Source organism: Caloenas nicobarica, chromosome 5 (genome assembly GCF_036013445.1).
Source record: "Caloenas nicobarica isolate bCalNic1 chromosome 5, bCalNic1.hap1, whole genome shotgun sequence".
Classification (NCBI taxonomy): Eukaryota; Metazoa; Chordata; class Aves; order Columbiformes; family Columbidae; genus Caloenas; species Caloenas nicobarica.
Genome location: NC_088249.1, coordinates 2384406 through 2404738, shown reverse-complemented (window position 1 = coordinate 2404738; position 20333 = coordinate 2384406). Strand labels below are relative to the sequence as shown.

The following is a 20333-nucleotide window of genomic DNA, read 5'->3' as shown; positions in this document are numbered from 1 at the left end:
CGCCCGCAGGGGCTCGGCGGGGGGTTGCGGCCGAGTTGGCGGCCGCCGCCTCTCCCCGCCGCTGGTCGGGAGCGTCTGGCCCCGGGTAAGGGGAGAGAGAGAGAAAGAGAGAAAGAGAGAAGATCGCAGGTTCGGGTCGGAGCCGCCGGTGTTTTCAGAGCGGCCGGGGCTGCGAAACAAACAGTAGTTTGATGTTTCATAAGTGCCTTCGCTCTTCAGAGCAGCGCCGGCCGCGGCACGGTTGTGAGCCCGGTTTTGAAAATGTCTAGATTCAGATAACGTGTTTTTCACAACCGCCTACATCTGTTTTGGTTTTGTTTGGGGGTTTTTTGTGGGTTGTTGTTGTTGTTGTTTTGGGTTTTGTGTGTTTGTTTCTTTGGTTTGTTGTTGTTTTGGGTTTTGTGTGTTTGTTTCTTTGGTTTGTTGTTGTTTTGGGTTTTGTGTGCTTGTTTCTTTGGTGTTTTTTGTTGTTTTGGGTTTTGTGTGTTTGTTTCTTTGGTGGGTTTTTTTGTTGTTTTGGTTTTTATGTGTTTGTTTGTTTGGGTTTTGTTGCTTTTTTCTGTTTTGTGGGGTCGGTTTGTTCGTTTTGCTTTTAACTTTTGTTTGTTTGGTTTAGTCTTGTTTGTTTTGGGTTTTTGGGGGGGTTTGTTTTTCTCCTTCTGCATTTTGCACATGATTCATATTTCCTCTGATCCTCTATTTGACCTGGTCTGTATAAATGAAACCGAACTGGACCGAGCCACGTTAAAATCCAGTTTAGAAGCAATCGTTGTTAAAGATTTTACCGGCTCTCTCCATCCCTACATGGCAAAGGACAAGGTGGGGATTATGAAGTGATTAGGCCAACAAAGTGGGCGACGTGGAAAGTGTGTATTTTGCTTCTGTTTTGCTTATGTTCTCTTAATATTGTTCTGTACTCGAACTAAAAGTACAGTATTTTCAGGCCAAAATTTAACTTTCCATTTGATTTTAATTTTTGCATAAAAGGACCAGTCTATAAGTAACTTCCCTTATACTGTCTTGTAAATATCATATTTAGTAGAGTAGCAAAGCTGTAGCAGAAGCATACTACAGGTAAAAAGCTGTTGTAGTTGAATTTTATTTTAATTTTTGCATTCAAGGACAGTTTTTTTTAAGGTAGTGAAGCAAAAGAGGAATTTATTCAGAACTCTTACAGAGTTTTAGGTAGGCAGGCTGCTTTTGTTGGTCTGGTAAAGTCTGTCGCCGTTTCCGTGTGTGATTTTGGTGGACTCAGTTCCAAAGAGCGAGAGGAAAAATAACTTGGGAGGTAGGAAAAGGAAAAATAGTGAGACCTGGCTAAAGAGACATGACCTACAGTCCTAGCCTGAGTTCGGTAAAACCGAAAAGGGAACCGAGAAGGATTAACAAAAAAAAAAAAAAAAAAAAAAGCAAGTAGGCTATCTTCCATTTTCAGGTGCAGACAGATCTCCACGTTGGACATTCCTCTGATTGTTTTAGGATTAGTATTATAGTCCTTGTATTACGTACGAGACTAGAGATGAGGCCTCCCCTCTACAAACACAGAGAAAGAGAAAGCCTTGTCCCAAAAATCTGAGTGTAATCGCCATGGAGGAAAAGGGGGGGTAGTGACAGGGATATGTGAAGTAACTTGTCACACAGTAAGTGGCAGAGACAAGGAGTAGCCCCTTTGAAAAGGGCAAACTCGATACTTGAAGTGATTTCCAGACTTAGATCTTTCACGTTCCCAGAGGAAATAATAGGGCTGTGGAAACCCCAAGTTTATCCTCCTAACTGACCTTAAATTCAACAAAGCGCGCAGACAATATAAAGAATGCGGGATCACATGGAAACTGTTGGTTTCGGGACTTACGCACTCAGCTGGAGATACGTGAGCCCTGATCTTTAACCTCGGAGAAGACATCTGGGACATCAAAGCATTCCGCTTTTTTTTTTTTTTTTGAGCTGATCATAACTTAATTCAGGCAACAAGTGCGGTCTCTCTCTTGAATCGCCAAAGCTCATTCATCCCTGGAAACTGTCATCTTTTTTAAGTTTTCATCGCTTTCTCGAAGGGAATACTGAAAAACCGAGACCTGAAGGGCAAAGTCATCATCTAATGACTCAGCTGAAGCTGGGGAGATCCAGTGGGAGGAGGAGAAGATTGCGGTGGTGTGGGGACAGCTTCAGCAAATGGAGCAGACAGGCTGGGACCTAAGACAAAACTAGACCGAAATATCACCCCTTCCTTTGTTTTGGGAACATTGACCGAAAATAAGAGATGCTCGCCAAGGTTACATGTAGCCTCTTACCCACAACCTTGCTCTGGAAGTCCTCGTGAATTTTCAAGCTGCAAAACCACCCTCTTTGCTCTTCAAAATAGACACGAGGCTGTAAAGAGGCGTTTTACTGTCATCTCTATCCTGTTTACGGATCTCGTGGCTCTGGCTTCTCTCTGCCTATGCTTGCTTTTTCCTTACTGGAAAAAAAAAAAAATTAAAAAGCCCTAGATGCCTGATTAAGAATCAAAGAAAAAAAGCACAGTCCCTGCAAATAAGCCTGAGGAAATGAAGCTGCCTCCAGCAAGAGACTCTGCTACTCAGTTGAGAAAAGCTGGTGTAGGTGGGACTTAGAGGTAACGGGGTAAGAACCGTGCAAGTGTTCAGGAGCAGACAGGGAGTGCTCCATATGGAGGTTAGAGATAAAACAAAGTGCCACGTTGCTGGCATTACAAGTTCCATGGCAATTTAAGAAACAGACTGTCAATGTATCTTTAAAGAGACGCTCAGGGAGTCTGTACTTCCAAGAAAGGATGAAAAACAGTGCATTTGTGGAAGTAATAATTTTTCTTTTCTCATTTATTAAAAAACAACTTTCCAGTTCCTCTTGATAGATTGAGGTTAGCTTGAGAAGGAATTCATCCCTCTCTCTTTAAAAAAATAATACCGCTTCAGAAGAAAAAAATCCCAGATGTAGCATTAACAGCTAGTATGATTTTTCTCAAACGTTATCTCTAGGGAATTTGAAATTAAATATACACATTGGTGCGACATAGCAGTTTTTAAATGTACAAAATTTGTGTCTCTGTGACATGACTACATCTTAAATACTCAAAAAAATATTGAAATGATTAAACAGTCATAAAAGCTTTAAGTCACATGTATTGCACTTGCAGTGTGGAATCCATTTCTCTCCCCCATAAAAACCGTGCTGCTCTTGCTGGAAAAAATTGACTTATGCACAGTAAAATGTAATATTGTAAAGATTTTAGTTAATCTGGTTAATCAATTAAAGCAACTGCTGAAGATCAATTGTGTAAGCTCAGAACAGCAATGAAGAACCTGTATATAAGTAACTTCCATTATACTGTCTCATAAATTTCGTATTTAGTAGAGTAGCAAAGCTGTAGCAGTAGCACACTATATCTAGACAAAAAGCTGTTGTAGTTGAATTTGATTATGTGGGACATCAGTTTTCTTAAATGTCTGAAAACTTGTCTGCAGTGTGATCTGGCCTCTCAGAAACATCTCGCTGTTGAAGTTTTGCTGCGCTGGTGTGAATCATCCTTGGGTTCGTTAGTGCCGTTTAAACATCCTTTACCTTTGCGCAACAGGAAGGGTAGACGGACAGATTCACATTTGGTTAAAAAAATGAGTGAACGGATTTGCTCAAAGTTTCCAGGAGAAAACCACCTGCTAGAATGAATCCTAATTACCTGTGAAATAGTTTTATTGACAATGATTTAGATGCTGACCCTGTCACTCTTTCCATCGGGATGCTGCTGGATTCCACTTGAACAAGGTTACTTTGAGGTCCAGGGGGGCCTTTGGGAGTTATTTGGATACCTAAGAGAAACCCATCCTTGATTGTATCGATATTCCAAAGATTTTTATAATGTTTTTGCATTCTCTGATAGCCAGCAAAGCGATTTCATATAGAAACTCTGCTGGTATGGTATTTTGGGTGGGAAAAGAGTCTCCTCTGGAGACATTCAAACCCGCCTGGACCGACCTGTGTGATCTGCTCTGGTGACCCTGTGTGAGCAGGGGGGTTGGACGGGGGGATCTCCAGGGGTTCCTTCAACCCCAACCACCCTGTGATTCTGTGAAAAGATGAGTAGCGCTAAGATGCTCTTATTTCACAGAATCCCAGAGTGTCAGGGATCGGAAGGGACCTCGGAAGCTCATCCAGTGCAATCCCCCCGCCGGAGCAGGAACACCCAGGTGAGGTTACACAGGAAGGTGTCCAGGCGGGTTGGAATGTCTGCAGAGAAGGAGACTCCACAACCTCCCTGGGCAGCCTGGGCCAGGCTCTGCCACCCTCACCGGGAAGAAGTTTCTTCTCACATTTAAGTGGAACCTCCTGTGTTCCAGTTTGCACCCATTGCCCCTTGTCCTATCACTGGTTGTCACCCAGAAGAGCCTGGCTGCATCCTCCTGACACTCACCCTTTCCATATTGATCCCCATGACTGAGGTCACCCCTCAGTCTCCTCTTCTCCAGCTCCAGAGCCCCAGCTCCTCAGCCTTTCCTCACACGGGAGATGCTCCACTCCGTCATCATTGTGGCTCTAAATGACACATGTCACAGGCATTACCCCACCACTGAAATGCACGCCGAGACCTTCAACAGGTCAACACGTGCCTGCACCATCTGGCAGCGCTTTTCTTAAAGCCTTGCTTTTGGAACTGAGACTCAGAGATGACCATATTTTTGTGGAGCATCCATCGTTCGTCGGTATATTCAGTTCACGCTGAAGGAGGGGACCTGTGGCCCATGCTTGCTTTTCAGAAGAGTGGTCTGATAAATGAGTGTCTTCCACTAATTGAGGAGACCTTGGAGCCACAGCCACTCCTCCTTACCATCAGTGGGCTCTTGCAAGGACTGGTTCTTCTGTTAGGCACTGTGGATGACAACTCTCCAAGTTGGAAAAATGAAGCTGAGCATGAAAATAATCCAGCTTCGAAATTTGCTTATTCACCCTGTCCACTTGGCACCCCCTTAAACACAAACACACGCAACTTAAGGATTGATGACATTCAGGAAATTCCTACAGGTAAGAATCAGCTGGCCTGGAGATCCAACACGTGTAAAGGCAAAACCTAGAGGGGAATGTCTTTATCACTGAAAAAGTCAAGTGGATGCAGGATGGCAGAAGAGATGTTGTGCACACACGGAGTTTATGGAGCTGTGAATTGCAGGGTGAGAGTGGTTTTTTTTGTGCAAGTCTGACCAAAGTATTTTTCATGCAAGCCCACCAGGAAAGGAAATACTTACGCCATTTTTCTTTGGTATGTGATCAGTGAATTTCTAAGACTATAGTATTTGAAAGTGCAAAAAACTGTTACAAATTCAAATGATGTGTCAGCAGTGCTTTTTTTTTTATTTTGATCTTCACTGTTTTTTCCTGGATCTTTCAAGTGTTTTTTCAGTAACTATAGAACTTAAATTTCCAACAGTAGCAACATTGCATGTATTTTCCCAAATTTTTCTTATTTTAAATGAAATAGAGAGAAATCATTTTGTACAGTCTTGGCATATAGAGACCAAGAAACAGTAGTGCTAACACCAAGTTTATCTCTAGCTAACTAATAAGCAATGTGTTAAATAATTATTAGAAATGGAATTTCTGAGTGAGTCTTCTATAAGCGTCTTCACATGACCGTTTTTAATTAATTTTCCTACCAAATGAAAGTTTGATCTTCTACCCTACTTTATTCTATTACGGCAACCTCTTGAATCCGCAAATGCGGTTTGTTGGACTGATATAAAAACTGTTGATACGGAATCTGGTGAAAGAATCTGGTTGTATAATTATTTTTAATTGTTTTGTATGTGACAGTGGTTTTCATTGGTTAATACCGAAATTTGGGGCATACTGACTTAATAGATAATTATGGAATACGTTCATATTTGTGTTTTCTATAATTGATGTATTTAAGATTCTTTGTCCTGGTTTACGCGTAGGAAGCACACTATATCATCACAGTGCACTGCATTTGTAACTGCCAGTGTTTTAAGAGGAAAAAGACCTAATAAAGTGGATCGCGGTAATTTAATTATTTGCAGGAGGTGGGATACTCATCTCTGAAGGAAACCAGCCCAAGTCCTGCCCTTCCGAAGACAGGGTGATTTCCCACTAGCCATGATGGTCGAGATCATGGGGGCGAACAGGTTCCTGCTCGCAGAGGAACACGTTTCTAGGTTGACTTGTTGAGTGGATGACCTTATATTTAAAAAACAAAAGAAGCCCAGGAGAAAGCTGATGTGGGACCACAGTGGCCATTAATAGCACACTTCAAGCCATTAAGCGGATGTTGTGAAAGTCACTGAATTAATTAGACTATCACCAAGTGTATTTATGTAACATTTATTACAGCGTAGCTGTACAGTAAGTCCATGGCTTGCTTATCTGCTCATTTCTTGCTAAAGAGTCCTTGGCAATTAAGAGGCGTTTAGCTAAGATGGCATCACTAGCCCTGCTGTGCGAAAGGCTGCAGAAATGGGGAAGGGACTTTGGTTTGGAAGTGTTTGTCAGTACTAATGTTTGAAAAATGTTAGTGTGATTTTTTTTTTTTCTTTTTTTTTCCTTTTTTTTAACTCTTGTATTCCGTTTTTTAACATCTAATTCTGACTTGAGGGGAATATTCAAGAGTAACTTCTTGACTTCATCTTTTCAGGTGTGACGTAGAGGGATCTGCACCAAATGCAGCCCACAGCTTGAATCTCCCAACTAATGGTCCTCCACTCCAAGATATCGTGATCCATCGCTTCTGTTGACCCTGCCATGCTGATGTCCAGCACTGCCGAGCCCCTGGACGATTCTGTGTATAGTGGACCGTACAAATTTCCTTTCATTCCTCCTCCAGATTCGTTCAACTTGCGTTACTACACTTCCCAGGTAATAACATCCCTGACCCTTGTTATTTTCCAGTCTCCCAACAAGAATAAAAATACCTGTGTTGTTGAATGTGTCTGAATGAGTTTCAATCTGATACAGGTGGGTAAAATGTTTTTTATATAATAAACTGCTTGGAAGGCACTTCAGGACTTGAGTCATCTGAGTCACCTTCAGGACAGGTCGGTACCTTTGACTGCTTGGCACAGCTGTTCTTGCTTTAAATGAACTACTTAGATACCATAATTAGACAAAATATATCCAGGCTGAGATATAAAGTGCATATACCACAAATCTACTTATCACAAGCAGCCTGAAGAGTTTGGCACAGTCAACAATTAATACGTGTTTGTTATTTTTTAAAGTACTTTAGCAATTAAAACAGTGTATAACTGATCTTATGATGATGGTGTTAATTTATCTTGAGAACTAATATCGTTTTTTCCAGGTTCCTGTTCCACCAGTTTTGGGATGTTATCAACTCATCAAAGAGGATTCACAGTTAAAAATAGCAGTTAATTTAAAGCTTCATGAAAGCACGAAGAATTCTTTTTGAGTACTGTGAAGCTCGTATACCTTTTTTCAACAGGTAAGAATAAAGAAATCCTAAACAAATTTCTTCCATTTCTCTGTGATCTTCCTGAAATTAGCCTGTCAGGAGTGAATACAACAGATGATGCTCCATCGAAGTACTATCAGTGGACACCGACCTTGCATATGTGAGGCAGCCCCCATGGAATTCTTGTAGTCTCCAGAATACAGAATCATACCAAAATATTTAGTAATGTTCTGAATACTTGTGTTGCGCATCCTGTTCCCATGTGGTATTTTTTCATTGAAACCCTGCCACAGTCCTTCAGGTGGATTAAGTCTTGAGATCAGTTCCAACCCAGGGTTACCTGTTCCTTAAGACTGCTAATCCTAGCTACAGATCAGCTTATCCAAAATATAATTATTTAAAATTAAAGCGATAGTTTTCATTTAAGCCTCTCTGACAACTGCAATGGCTATGCTGTCACATAATTATCGTCGAAATTTAAAGATGAAATGATACAAAGTTGATGATGCTGATCATAGCATTAGTAAAACACGATCAGTGAACTGAAGACAGTAAAATATCAACAGCTCTTTTATGATTACTAGGTTGAGACCGTGGTGATTTCCTCCTGCTCTGTAATTTCTTTCCATAAATTAGTGGTGTGCTCAGCTAAGTGTGATTTGTCTGTATGCGCATAAATAACGTCTTTCAGCATTTTGTTGCTTTAACAAAATGGGTGTTAACAAATACTGCATGATACTAATTCCAGTGGTTTTATTTCTCCTCTGTTATACCACAGGGGCCCAATCGCTTAATTAGAGTCTCAAGTTAGTTATGGCCAACTGGATTTGTCATGAGAGAAGAGCCTACTAGTTTGGGTCGTCGGTAAGCAGAATACCCCATGGACTCTTAACTCCTCCCCAGTCGGTTTTTTATAGTTTAGGCACAGCTGTAGAATTTCTTACAGATGCTGTTTCTGGCTTTAGGACAGAAGTTCCCTAAATCTTTGGAAGTTTCTCTGACTATAACTGTGTCTTTTGGCACTGTGGGCAAACAGCACCCAACTGGTTATGTTCGCGCTGGGAACACTGCTTACGTAAAAGTAAGTCACAGGCTGTGAAAAGAGGCCTTAGTAGTAATTTTTTTCATTATCATAAATTGCATATGAAAATATGTTGATTTTAAATCAGACATAATTGGTAACCTCTTTGTTCTGAGCATGGAATCTTCTGTTTTCTTGCTTACAGGATTTGACATCCTGTCATTTTGGAGTACTCTTGTGCACCAAGAGCATGTAACACGGATTGCCAGCATGACAACATGCATCTGGTCATGTTTTCCTTCTTTCTGTAGCTGTATTTTAGGATCCTGGATTTCACACTTACTGGATGTTACGTAGACCAACATTCTATTCAGATCTTTAGACCAGGAAACCCCAAAATTACTGTATGTGAGTTGCTCAAAATGTCGTTTATTTAGCTGAGACTACATATTGAAGTTATGAACTGGATGTCAATGCCTAATATTAAGTAGTTAAAGTTGGACAAAGATTTGCTTGGGACATCCCAGAAATTTGGTTTTCTGCTTTGTATTTTTTTCTCGTGATGCTTAATGCATCCCTGGAGTAGGGGCTGGCATCTCCCTTTCAGATGAAAGCTCTTGTACTCAGTTACAAAGTCAGGCTCTCTCTTGGGCTCTCTCCCCTTTGCCCTGTGGTGTTTTACTGAGCTCTGCATAATGGCAGAATTTTTACTGGGGGGGACAGAGAATGTCTCTTCATGGTCTGGCCTCTTGGCTAGGACGCTTTTGTCAGAGACGTGCTATGTGGATCGGAAATACCCGGGTACGGAACCAGCTCCTGCATGCGAGGTCAGTGTCGTGACACCAGCATCCCTTGGTGGATGTGGCACTACGTAGAATCCGTGGAGCAGAAACCAAATCGGCTTATTCTTGACTTAACACGAGCCTGCTTCCAAGTCTGCGCCAAAAATACACAAACTGGGAACACAATAGGCACTCATTAAATCTGAGCAGCGCTGCCTAATGGAACCATTTTTTTCATTTGTTGCTGTCTGTCTATTGCAACTTCTGTCAGTCATGTTAACAGAAGTCTGTAAATGCCTTTCAAAAACTGTCATCTACACTTAATTTTGTGACGGGTCACACTCAGTCCTAAATTGTAACACAAAAATCAACATTTTCATACTGTATGTTTAACATTGAGTATGCAATTTATATTCATTGAACAAAACCCAAGCCACTCACCTGCTTTTGCCTTAACCTCTGTTTGAATTTTAAGCTCATGACTGATACATTGGTAAAGGTAATTGAAGCTGAGACTTTAAATTTCTCATTATCAGAAACGATTTTCAAATAATAATAAGAGTCTTAGAGTTTAAAGAGGCCATTATACCTTTTCTGTAAACTGGTAAGGATGGATTAGTAGTCTCTTAACTTGGATGAGGGAATGTCTGATTATAAGCACCTTGTAATGCTTATTGTTCTTGCCTGTTTTTTTTTCAGCCCTGGAACTAATTTCTTCTGGAAATTCCAAAGCACCAGCACCTATGGTGTACAAAGCCTTATTTGACTAATTTGCTTGCGAATTATTTTTGTATTTAAACAAAATGGACAGCTAATGAGAGTAACTTCATGATACGGTGACAATAAATATCCTCCAGCACTTGTAGTTTATATGTTTGCTTAACAATTTCTGTTGAGGAAAAACAAAAGAAGTCACTTCTCTTAAAAACGTAAGTTGGCTTTAAATTGCTTAGTTGTGGATAAGAGCTTAGAGAAGACAATTTGAAATGTACTTGCCGTGGCTATTTTTACTTTCCCTTCTGATATTAACTGGTACAAAATAAGTACCCAGTGGTACAGATATGTCATGAGGTCACAAGAATCTGATTAGACCCCAGATTAATAGGACAGTTAAGAGCAAGAGTTCTGCTGTTTTCACAAGATGCTTACAGAATACATATGAGTCAATAATTTACAGGATTTGGGGTGGGGGGAGTATGGCATGAGCAGTGCTTCTAAAAGTGGAGATAATAGAGGGGTTTTTATTGCCTCTGTCAGTGATGAGTTCCATTTCATACATGCCAGCGAACTGCATTGCTCTGAAACCCAGAATTAGTGACGATCCAGAGGTGTGAACCTGGTTTTATCAAATCACAAGACTGGCTCTGAGCAGGTCAAACCAGCGAAGTTTGCTGGAGGTTCCAAAAAAAATTGCTGAGCCATTTTCCCTAAAAAAAAACAGGCATAAAAGAAAAGGGCTCAGTTTACAGAGGCAGACCTCTAATTTTGAGAAGAGATTTGGTATCTGCAGGAGCACAGGAAATTCACATTTAAAAAGTTATCAGGAAATGAGCAAATTCTGAAAGGTCGGTGAAAAACATGAAAGAACCTGAAGAGCAGCAAAAAAGAAGAGAAGAATGCCGTCTAATAACAAAGCGCACCCGCTGCTCCAGTACCTCTTGTTTAACTGTGTGATAAGTGATTATATAAGGAGAAAAGTTTTAAGCTATAATTTAAAAAATGCTTGGATTGAGATAGTAATCTAACTGGTTGGCTACATATTCTAAAGGGTGGATTAAATCACGTGAAACATGCCGTTCAGCTGAACCTATAAACCAGAGCTATGCTCTGACCTATTTCATGCAGGCGATGTGTCCATTTTAATTAGCAGGCAAAAGGTGAATTAATGATTTTTGCCCAGAATCCAGCCCCTACCTGTTACAGTCTCTGTGTCTGGACGCCACGATGTGAGTGGGGAGAGGGGATCTCTCTGTTGAAAGGGTATAGATCACGTTCTGTATGTCAGGTACCCACTGCAGTATTTTGGGGTGGGCGATGTTTCTCTTCTAGCCCTGAGCAGTTTTCTACAACTTCATCACCTGTTTTGATTTATTATAAGGGTTTGTTCCATAAACCTCTGGATACAGTTTCCCTGAAAATAAGACCTACTCCGAAAGTAAGCCCTAGCATGGTTTTCAGGATTTTTGAGGATGCTCAAAATATAAGCCATACTCCAAAAATAAGCCCTAGTTACAGTTCATATAAAAAGTCAATTTAGATAGTGTCCAGGCAGCTATACATGTAAAAAAGTAAGGATCTTTTGGAGCAAAAAATTAATATAAGGCCCTGTCTTATATTCAGGGAAACAGGGTAACTGTAGCATGCTCTTGCTGCAGTGCTGTCTCCTGCTCAGGGACAGCTCTATAGTGAGAGAAGTGGGGAAAGGAGGCCGTGTCTGCCTTTTTTAAAGCGTGGCTGAGGTCGTATGCAGCATGGAAAGCACCCACAAACGAGTCAGACAGCAAAACAGATGAGGTTAAATTGGCACGTGTCCTAATCCAACAGGCTTGTGCAACAACTCTGGTTATCGGACAAGGTGGTTGGATCAGTTGGTGGTGAAACAGTCGGATGAAGCCTTTCTCCTGACCTGATGGCTACGCTTGGCTTTTGGGAAGAGCCCATTCTCATGGATGTTTCGTAGGTCTTAGTAAGCTGGTAAACTAGTAATCTTAGTAGTGAACTTAGTAAGCTTAGTAAAGTAGATGGCTAGCAGCTCAGGTCTATCACAACTGAGGTACCTTTAGGTGAGACCTGCAGAACACAAGGCAGGGAGAGAAATGAATGATGGGTGTGGAGATTTCTGGTGTCTGCAGGGCTGGGCAGTGAAGAGGGGCACTGGAAGCCGGAGTTCAAGGAGTTAAAAATGATTAAGCCCTTCTGTGCATCTCTGTGTGTCCCTTGGTAGTTCCCCAGACAATTTCGCTGTTTCTCTACATGCTCTGAGCATTTTCCCTGTTTTAAAAGGGAGCAAAAAAACCACTTCAAAAATTAAATCAGGAAGAGAAGACAGAGCTCACGTGAGCCTGAGGACTCTGTGGCAGAGGTGGTATCTAACAGTAGTTCTGCTGGGCTCTGAAGGTGATTAAGCCCTGTGTCACTGGTATTCCTTTAGCTCTTTAAATAATCAAGTTTTCTGAAGATGATACAACAGTTGCTTAAACATATTCTGTGTTAAATGGAAAAAAAATAACAATACTCTTTTGGTCCGAGAGCACTTGCTGCTTGAAGTGCTTATATTTATAATTGTGTCACAAGTATCAACTTTATGAGATCTACGCTGATAGATTTGCACAAAGGCTTTCAAAAGAGGTGGCCAAAGAGTTCTCCAGACTTAGTATTGCATTTCAGAGGGCTAGAAGAAAACCAACTTGCAAACCCTTGAAAAGAACAAACAGGACTTAAATAAATACTGACTTGTCAACCCAACTTTTTTCCCAAATAAAATAATGGGTATAAATAAGAAGTTAGGATAGAACTCACTTCATTTATAAAATGAACTTGCTTTATTTCATTAACGTTTTGGGGTGATGTAACTAATGCCAATTGACATGAATTTAAAGCAAATATGTACTGTCAAACTTTTTTAGATGAGACTGTACATTAAATAGGCAAAGAGAACTGATGTAACAGACCTCTAAAATTAAAATAATCCAAAGCCCATGTATAACCCACTAAACAGGGAACACTCCTGGCATCTCTAAATGCAGTGGCAATGGGGAACCCACTATCAAACATGTTTTGGAGTGCAACTGTGTTATTTAACTCTTTCTGGAAGGTGCGGAAGGAAACGGAGAATTTGCGTTGATGAAGGTCACAGGTGGTGCAGTGGCTGAGAAGCAGCAATTACCGAAGGTGCTGAAGGCCTCATCAAACCCTGATGGTTTGGCTGTCTCAGAAAGAAAACTTAAAAAATTCCAGCACAAGCAGGTGCAAAGGTGCAGATCTGAGAACAGGTGCCATTGATATAGGGTGAGAGAAAATGGGGGTCAGGGAGTGTCAAAGAGCCCTAGAATGGGCAGAAGAACCAGCGTAATTGCTGAATGCACAACAAGGAAAAATGCAGGATGAATGCCTGGCACTGGTGCGATGCTCATGACCCACGTGGCCCCATTTCTAGAAAAACATCCAGACTCTGAAGTTTCTGAGAGCTCCTGAGCTTCTCATCAAAAATCTCCCTTGTTCTTCAGCCCCGCTCCCTTGCTACCCTGGTGTATCCTGCTTCTCCCTCAACATGGTCCATCTAAAGGGTTGTATGGAGGTGCCACGGTGAGGAGAGGCATCTCCTCAGGTGTCACATGAACTCAGAGGGGTCTCCTCAGATGTCACAGGAACTTGGGAAAGGGCTCTCCTCAGGTGTCATGTGAACTTCTCCCCCTCCAAATCCTGAATCATACCAGAAGCAAGACAGGACCAGGAAGCCCACCATCCCTCATCGGGTAACCACTGCTGGAGAACAGCTTCCCAGGCCCCCTGGAGAACATCCCACCACAGTCACCTCCACCATATCTCCTGAGCTTGCCGGTCGTATTGGGAGACACAGTGTCCATGTGTGAGACAGCAAGTGCCACTGCCAGATTCACGGGGTCTGTTTCTCTCACCGCAGAAGGGAATTAGTTCACCTAACACGGTTCGATGTTGTCAAATCTGTGCTGGCTGTTACGTATCACTGCTCGGTAATTTGGTGCTTTTCTTGTTTTCTGGAAGCCCTTCCCTCCTACCAGGTTCCCAAGTTAGTTGGTGACAGCACCAAGATGTATCTGCCAGTTCCTCGAGTACTTTGGGGTAAATCCTGTTAGTTCGGATAATTTGTAAGCAGCTACTTCTTGTGCATAAGTTAGCACTTCCCTTCTCTGCATTTTTATCCTGTTTTTACCAGTGTTAACTCCTTTGGCCATTTGTTAATGAGTTGAATGTTGAAACAACAACGCATTAAACATATAACAGCAGTTTTCCTGTATTTATTCATGCTTTCGGAGAAATTTGTCACACTTTGTCCTATTTGTACAAGCCCTGCTGAGTTTTAAGTCATAACAGAGCTTGTAAGTCCAAGGTTGTCCTTCAGTACTTTTGCTCTCTCCTTCACCACCACCTTGTTCTCCCATCATTTAGAAGATGACAACATGTTAGAAAAACCTGCTCTCCCAGGCAGCCTTGTATCTGACTTATCGCCCATAGGCTCCTACTTACGAGCTTTCTGAACATACTGAAATTTGGTCCTATTCCTCCTCTTTCCCATGGCTGGAGTTCTCCAAGCCTTATTTTACTGTCACCATCTCCCACGTGGCCTCCTGCTGTCCCATCGTATGCTGGCACCTCAGACTGGGTTCTGAACCTGGACCACATTGTATTGCAGCAAGAAATGACGGAATAGTCATCATGAACAAAATACAAGGTACTACCAACAGCACCTTTTAGGATGGAGAAAACCAAGCCCACCCATAGCCGTGTCCATCCTGAGAGCACCACGGCAGGAGATCCCCACAGCCCTCAATCCCAAAGGAGCCGTTAGATGAGGGTTTTGTGCATCCTAGTTTGGGAAGTTCAAGCTTCTTAGAAGAGCTGCTATAGCACCGTATGGCTGTCAGTGGGAATCCCACAGGGGCACCTTGGGGTTGTTCCCAAACTCCCTTCCCTTCGAGCCACCCCAAGTTATTCAGGTGAAGAAAACACAGAATGGAGTCTTACCTCTCAAGTCTGACTCCTGTTGATATCAATGCTAAAAATTCCTCAGGCACGAGTATGAGCCTGTACAAGCCCAGCACAGGCCACTTTGGATACGTGCATCTCCCCAATTATCTAAAATTTTCCTTCATTATGTCCACAAATCTCATTTTGCCCTTCCATGTACCAATTTGCCAGTTTTTTGCAGGAATAAGATGATGATTCAAGCAGGGGAGCAGGATCTGAGAGGAAAAGGTTCTTTTTCCTAAAAACAAGAATTCTCTCTCTTGTGAGCAAACTGGCAATAAAGCCACGGGCTCTCTCCAACCACATCCAGGTCTAAAGGACCAGAGATTCATCGCTTTCTCCAGCCCTTCCAGGAGACAGGACAACTGGCAGTGTGTTCCCAAGAGAATTTCAGGAGAAACCAGCATCCTTGGAAACATGAGTGCTGGTTCACAAGGGGCTGTTTCACGTGCAGGATGTCCGGAGGGACAGCAGTCCCATCAGTCCATCCCAAGTCAATGGGGCCAGGATGGAGCTGGAAAATCAAGGAGCTGGAAAATCAAGGAGCTGGAAAATCAAGGAGCTGGAAAATCAAGGAGCTGTGCTTCTCCTGGGGGAAGGGATGGGCCACTGTGCCCCAAACCTCACCTCTCCACCCGCAAAGGGGCTGCAGGCCTCTCCCAAAAGGCTTCCCATCTGAGATGTGCCCATTTGCACAGATGCCTCATGCCCAAATGCTGATGGGGAGGTCTCAGCCCTCATGTTATGGTTTGTTTTTCATTTTGTTTCAGGGACTCATGACCCACAGTGCAACTAAAAGGCTGAGAGAGTTGGGGTGTTCAGCCTGGAGAAGAGAAGGCTCCGGGGAGACCTTATTGTGGCCTTTCTGTGTTTAAAAGGGGCCGATAAGAAAGACGGGGACAGACTTTTGAGCAGGGCCTGTTGCAATAGGCCAAGGGGTGATGGTTTTAAACTAAAGGAGGGAGATTCAGGCTGGACATGAGGAAGAAATTGTTGGCCCTGAGGGTGGTGAGAGCCTGTCCCAGGTTGGCCAGAGAGGTGGTGGCTGAACCATCCCTGGAGACATCCCAGGCCAGGCTGGACGGGGCTCTGAGCAACCTGAGCTGGTGCAGATGTCCCTGCTCATGGCAGGGGGGGCGCTGGATGGGCTTTGAAGGTCCCTTCCAACCCAAACTATTCTGTGATTCTATAAAAATCAGATATTTTAAGGCAAAGGCCTGCCCCCTTTTCCTCTTCTTGCTTTCACAGAGACTCCTAGAAACCTGGTTGAGCTCTAGATAATTTTTGAAAGCCTGATGCCATGTGTAGCGACACGTAACAGCAGACAACTAAACCCAACCCATTTTCTTCCCAATAAGATCAGCTGGTCGCTTTTGATTTTCTCTAGAAACCTATCTCTTCAGGATCTTTTTTTTTCTTTTTTTCTCTTTTTCTTTTTTTTATTTTTGAAGTCAAAGTCTGTTTCCCTTTTGGTAGGTGACCTGTTTAATGTTTTCCCTGTGTCTGGGAACTCCTTAGTGTAATTAGCGACCTTTGAACTCCGCAACTAATCCTGAGCTATTTTGTATTCCTTACTCATCTTTAAGGCTGGACCTTTCTTTTCTTTTGAGTCCGCTGCCACAATTAAAGAAGAAACAGCTGCATTTCAAAGGGATTCCAATTCCAGAAGCTTAATCGTGATTGACATGTTCTTATTCTAAGCTATAAGAAACTCTAAGAGTCCTTTCTTGGGTTAAAACTTCAATCATTTTCTAAAAAATTATCTCAATATGGATTTTATTCATTTTCTTTGATAACCATTCTTTGCGATTTTTTTAACTTGAAAGATGCTTTGAGTTTGTGATGAATATGAACAGCGCCCACTGAAAGAATGAATGGTGTCAGGCACAGGCTAGATGCAGAAGTGGCTAAATTCCATTTATTGTCAAAATCTGATTATGAAACCTGATGTGTGCCATGTAGCTTTACACCCTTCCATATGCCCAAAAGGTAGGAGAGGTGTAAGCGTTTGCAAATGAACCCCAGGAAGGCTGGGGAGGGAGCATTCTCTAGAAATCTACATTTTTTTAACTGTTTTTCCCAATTTTTATAGCGCAGATTAAAAAGCCATTGCCTTCCAGCCCTGGAAGAGCGCTTCTTCTCTCTTCAAGAAATGAATTCTCCAGGAGAAGTCACGGCAAAAAAAACCAACTGCAATAAAACAGAGATAATTTGTTCAGCTTAAAATCATTGCCAAAACCGCACAACAAATGCTGAACAAGACCTAAATCTCTTCTGAGGGCTGATCCTCAGAAATGATGGCAGCCTCTTGGGTCCCATTATTTAATTATCTCCATCTCACATTCGAATTCAGAGTGACCTCCGAAAGACGATCTTTAAAAAAAAAAAAAGACTGAAGATCAGTTTGTGTGCGTGTGTTTGGTGGGCACTCCAAGCCACGGGCATCGCTCACATCTGCAGGTATAAAACTGTACAAAACGATCCCAAAAAGCCCCGGGTAAGGCAGCAGGCAAGAGCCGGTCTTTCTAAGACAAAGGTCAAATAAAAAAAGGATGTTAATAAACAGCCCTTCGGTTTAAAAGGGACTTTTTTTAAGGATTACATCTTAAATTCCAACAAATCAGATTTAGGAGTTACTGAAAGTGAAATTGATCCATCCCTCAGCCAAACTTTGCAATACTTTCCTGTTCTGACATCATTTAGATAGTTAGCTGTATTATCAGATTAAAAACCATTGTACAGGGCCGCTGAAAGGAAAAGGAGCCAAAAAGCTAAACACTGCCTGAATTCTGAACCTTTTAACCTGGCTGAAGTACGTTGGTCCCTGTTATGCAAATACCTTCAATCCTCTGCTAAGTTCAGTGGAAATAATTTTCTTGAATGACAGGTTTATTCAGCAAGGATTCAGTTGGCGATTAATCCCCCTTTGATCTAAGGTATTTCACTTAACTACCAGTTACCTCGTCCTGACAAAGTGCAACCGAGATTAGGGAGATCACTAGAACACGACCAGGGTGCGCGTTTATTCTCCCCAACCGTTCAAAGCGAAGGGCCAAGAATGCAATCTATTTTCAGTATTTGAAGATGGAAAGTCCTGTCTCCTAATTTAGAAAGTCAATTGAATACCAAACAGTGTTTGGTCCTGATGGAACGGGACAGACGGCTGAGGTACCGCCTTCAAAACCAAGATATTCCTGCTAACTGTGATTTTTGCCGATGTCCTACCCCCAGACCTTGTTTTGCGGGCAGGTTTTTCCTCACGCTTACAAAGCCGCTGCTTTAATTCAGATCAGTGCGTGGCACGCGTAGAAGATCTCTGCTTTTGAAAAAGCAGATAAGGCACAACATTTTAATCTGTTCAATACTGTTCCCTGGGATTCATCTCGCTTTTCGCTAAAAATCCCTTTTCTGCTTCTCCAGCAAGTACAGGCATGGTGCAATATTTTGCGCCAAAACCTGTTTAGGAAGGAAAATACATCACGACAGATTAGAGAAGTCATTCACCAAAATAAAAAAATTCAGGCAACTCATCTGTGCCTGAAGTAAGATATTTTTTCTTTGCTCACTCACTCACCAATACGTTGTCTTTTAGCTAAATTATGACATCGTTTTGTAGAAGCGTAACCTGCAAAAATGCTGCAGCAACCCAGACGGCACCACGGGAGCACGGTCCTGATCCAGGGCTTACTTGGGTCAGGCCATGAGAAGCTGATTACAGGATTGGGCGCAAAGCTGTATTTCCTTATTGCAAGTGGAAAGGCGGAACAATATCATTTGCAGGATTCTTTTTTTTTTGCTTAAAGTGGCCACCAGGATTTTCACTCTAAACTCTGATTTTAGGGGGGTTGTTTGTATGTAATTATGCCTGAGAAAGGGGAGAAAAATTATTTTATTCCACTTTTAGGACTTTACCCATCCTGAGATATTAGACATTTACTTGAACAAGTTCCTTGTCTGTAGGATCTGTTAAAATCAACCTCCTAAAGCGAAACTGTGTATCTGTGTCCTTGCAGAATCGGGGCTGTATTTGGGAATTTCTACTTTCCACAAGCATCCTTTAAACCGTCCTTCAGATGTGCTGCTGTTGTTGTTGTTATTATTATTATTATTCCTTTATGTTAAATACTTCTGAGTCTTGCAAAAGCTGCTCCACGCGATGAGTACTCGCATGTGAAGGTGCTGTAGTCTGAGCTGGGGTCCCCCCACCCCAGTTGCATCCCCTCCTCATTTACTCCCATTTCCAATGATCATTTCTCAAATGTTTCCTTATGACACTCCTTGCCTGCAACAGCCGCAAAATTCCCCCCGAAGGCTCATTGAAGGCCCCCATCACACTTGATCAGGTCAATAATACACAAACTAAGAAGGATTTGCACTCAAGACAGTAACAGCTTCTTAAGAGCCATTACAGTGTAGTGGGTTTAAGTAAGAAATCCCTTTTAAGAAATGCCAAAATCTGGAATAACATCTGTAAGTCTGTAAGGCTTTAGGGTCTTGCTTGCAAATATAATGTTACGTGTACTTACGATTCGGTAAAAATAAAAAGGGAGAATTTAAAAATATTTTCTATATTTACTATACTGACTATATGAACTCCACAACAAGCCAGGAAAAGAAAGAAACTAAGCTTTGAAAATAAGCCCAAACTGTTGTCTGCCTAATGTTCTAGCATAACAAATACAACACGGTGACCACGAGCAATCAAAGCAAAGACCTGCAAGACCCATGCTGATCTCTGTACTGCCTCATTGGTGATAGATAATTGATGGCTCCATTTAGATAATGACTACATTAAATTATTTAGGAAGATTGCGTTGTATTTGTATGAGATATAGAAAATGCCTCAACTGCATCATTTGGATTTTGAGCAAAAAGAAAAATGTGGAGGGGTGTTTTTTATTTGCAGTGGTTGTGTGAGTCCGTGTTCATGTATAAACACTATATGTGGATATAAGTATATAGTATAAACAAGATGGGAAATATCTTAAGGCAAAGTATCTGAATGGCAATTCATCAGTTTTGTTGGCTGTTTTTCCCAAATCAAGAAATAACAATCTTTCATCAAATACATAATGTAGGTTGATATTCTATTCTGATTACATTAAAAGCTATTTCCTAATTAATCATAGTAATCTGTTGTTTAATTTCTTAGGAAATAGGGGTTTGTTCAAAAACAGACAGCATCTCCAACATCCCTAATATGCAGATAATTTCGGTTTTCAGCCCTCAGTGGCATTTCTAGAGAATAAATACCTTAAACCACTGCGCAGAGCTCTGTTTTAAAGGCAAGGTACAATAGGTCAACCTCCTAATTTCAATAAAGGGCAGGGATATATTCATAAAAGAAGAGCTTGATTTACTTCAGCAA

At 41.8% G+C, this 20333-nt stretch overlaps 1 protein-coding gene across 1 annotated transcript; it reads left to right on the top strand.

The window, feature by feature from the left end:
* Positions 1-4521: 4521 nt before the first annotated feature.
* On the top strand, positions 4522-10103 carry AP5M1 (adaptor related protein complex 5 subunit mu 1). The gene is given in 13 exon segments (XM_065635601.1): positions 4522-4613; positions 4615-4698; positions 4700-5081; positions 5084-5180; positions 5921-6050; positions 6659-6745; positions 6747-6879; positions 7325-7426; positions 7428-7465; positions 8214-8299; positions 8401-8516; positions 8768-8864; positions 9938-10103. Coding segments are annotated over 13 exon segments (1515 nt in total). The 3' UTR covers positions 10009-10103.
* The last annotated feature ends 10230 nt before the right edge of the window (positions 10104-20333 follow it).